Here is a 2,755-nt window from a genome sequence, read left to right as displayed (position 1 = left end):
TGAGGCAGGGCAAAGGCTAACAAGAGTTTTGCAAAGAGAACACTCTGGTCACAGCAAATACCCTCTTCCAACAACACAAGAGAGACTCTACACATGAATATCACCAGATGGTCAATAGCAAAATCAGATTGTTTATATTCTTTGCAGCCAAAGGTGGAGAAGCTCCACACAGTCAGCAAAAACAAGACCAGATCTACTGCTTTGGGTCTAGAATTTTGGTTTTGTCCTCTCCCCACTCTACCTTCTAGTGGATTCTGTCACCTAATTAGGTAAAAAAGTTGGTTCTGTCATGAAAATATTATTGTGTTTCCCTCAAATGAACCTATGTTAATTAGGGTACACTGTCGTAACCAAGATATCCCTCCTTTCACCCCAAATGCACTGGCTTAAAGAATGTGACTGCTCTCTCAAATAACCACCTCTACTGAGGTGAGAGATCAGGGTGACAGAGCAAATCTGCTCCATGCAGTGATTCAGGGGTGCAGGCTCCGTCCTTCGTGGTGCTTTTCATCCCCTAGGGTATTGCCTTGACTCTACACATGGATGTCACCAGATGGTCAATACCAAAATCAGATTGATTATATTTTTTGCAGGCAAGATGGAGAAGCTCTATATACAGTCAGCAAGAACAAAACCGAGAGCTGACTGTGGCTCAGATCATGAACTCCTTATTGCCAAATTCAGAGTTAAATTGAAGAAAGTAGGGAAAACCACTAGGCCATTCAAGTATGACCTAAATCAAATCCCTTACAATTATACAGTGGAAGTGACAAATAGATTTGAGGGATTAGATCTGATAGACAGAGTGCCTGAAGAATTATGGAAGGAGGTTTGTAACATTGTACAGGAGGCAGCGATCAAAACCATCTCCAACAAAAAGAAATGCAAAAGACAAAATGGTTATCATAATTGAGAAAAGAAGAGAAGCTAAAGGCAAAGGAGAAAAGGGAAGATATAGCCATCTGAATGCAGAGTTTCAAAGAATAGCAAGGAGAGATAAGAAAGCCTTCTTAAGTGAACAACGCAAAGAAATAGAGGAAAACAATAGAATGGGAAGGACTAGAGGTCTCTTCAAGAAAATTAGAGATGTCAAGGGAACATTTCATGCAAAGATGGGCACAATAAAGGATAGAAATGGTATGGACCTAACAGAAGCAGAAGATCTTAAGAAGTGCAAAAATACACAGAAAAACTATAGAAAAAAGATCTTAATGACATAAATGACCATGATGGTGTGATCACTCACCTAAAGCCAGACATCTTGGAGTGTGAAGTCAAGTGGGCTTTAGGAAGCATCACTATGAACAAAGCTTGTGGAGGTGATGGAATTCCAGCTGAGATATTTTGAATCCTACAAGATGATGCTGTGAAAGTGCTGCACTCAATATGTCAGCAAATTTGGAAAACTCAGCAGTGGCCACAGGACTGGAAAAGGTCAGTTTTCACTTCAATCACAAAGAAGAGCAATGCCAAAGAATGTTCACACTACCACACAATTACACTCACTTCACTTGCTAACAAAAGAATGCTCAAAATCCTCCGGGCAGGCTTCAACAGTATGTGACCCGAGAACTTCCAGATGTTCAAGTTCAATTTAGAAAAGGAAATTATATTCATGATAATTTCTGAAAATTAAACTCAGACTTATGATATGAGAATTTTTTAGGTGCAGTTGCCACATTAAATTATTACAGGGCAAGTTTTCAAACTTAGACAACTTTGTACATGTTCTGTATGATTGATATAAAATGAAAAAAGTCAAGACTGAGAACATATTACTAGAAAGTTAGTTTGGACATCTGTTCCTAAGTGACTTAAAAGGAGCTTCCAGACCACAGATTACACAACCACTCAACTACCATTTCTGGTCTGGGATCTGCAGGTGCATATTTCAGCTGGAGTTCTGCAGCAGGGAAGCTCTCTTTTATTAAACTCTGGGGTTTTTGTTTAGCTATTCCCACTACTTCAAGCACTGTGAGCTCCCAGAGAGCACAGAAATACTCTGCAGAATCTTCCAGCTGTAAATCCGAAATGGTGAGGCTGATGGATTTACGAGCTTTCTGAAAATTTACAGAGTAGCGGCCATTCCTTGCATTCTGGCCAGAAGAAACCTGATGAATAAGGTAAATCATGTCTCCACTGGGAAGCAGCTTGTACCAAAACAGGTAGTAAGAGCTCCAGGTTGCTCCATACCGACAGTTCAGGGTGACTGACTGTCCCAGTTGACTGGAGATGTCTGGCTGGTCTTGAATAACTCTCTGCGCCACACCAGATCCTGTGGGGAAAAAAAATCAGGAAACACAGCTGAAGTAATGAACAAAATAATGTAGGAATTAGACTAATTTGGAACCCAAAGAAAACTCAAATTGAAATCATAATAAGTATGCTTTTCTCCAGTCTTCCTTTCCTCCCAAGTCCCTGAGAAGCACCATGCGTCTGTGTGCAGTCCTTTCACCCTGAACATGTGCACTCATGTTTGGAAGCATCCCTACCAGAGAAGGTGAAGGCCAGGGACACCCAGAGCAGGCTGAAGAGCGGCATGAAGCATGGATTTCCCTGCACAAATGTGCTGAGTTTCTGCCTCAAGCAGAGAGTTCAGTGTCTTTGAGTGCCTGGCAGCACATATACATACTACCCAGTACCTGTGTGACTCCCCCCAACGGGAAGTGGGGGTTGTCATGTTCATAGGCCACGTGGTCTGTGCACATATGGGAAAAAAGTCTGGCTCACCACAAACTTTACTTTGTCTACTTGT

At 41.5% G+C, this 2,755-nt stretch overlaps 1 gene segment (V, D, J or C); it reads right to left on the bottom strand.

Moving 5' to 3' along the window:
• Nucleotides 1-1,814: 1,814 nt before the first annotated feature.
• LOC138096963 (T cell receptor delta variable 1-like) lies at nucleotides 1,815-2,541 on the bottom strand. The segment is given in 2 exon segments: nucleotides 1,815-2,275; nucleotides 2,493-2,541. Coding segments are annotated over 2 exon segments (510 nt in total).
• Nucleotides 2,542-2,755: the final 214 nt, after the last annotated feature.

Source organism: Capricornis sumatraensis, chromosome 2 (assembly GCF_032405125.1).
Source record: "Capricornis sumatraensis isolate serow.1 chromosome 2, serow.2, whole genome shotgun sequence".
Classification (NCBI taxonomy): domain Eukaryota; kingdom Metazoa; phylum Chordata; class Mammalia; order Artiodactyla; family Bovidae; genus Capricornis; species Capricornis sumatraensis.
Note: the sequence above shows the minus strand (reverse complement) of the source record. Positions and strands in the feature narration are given on the sequence as shown.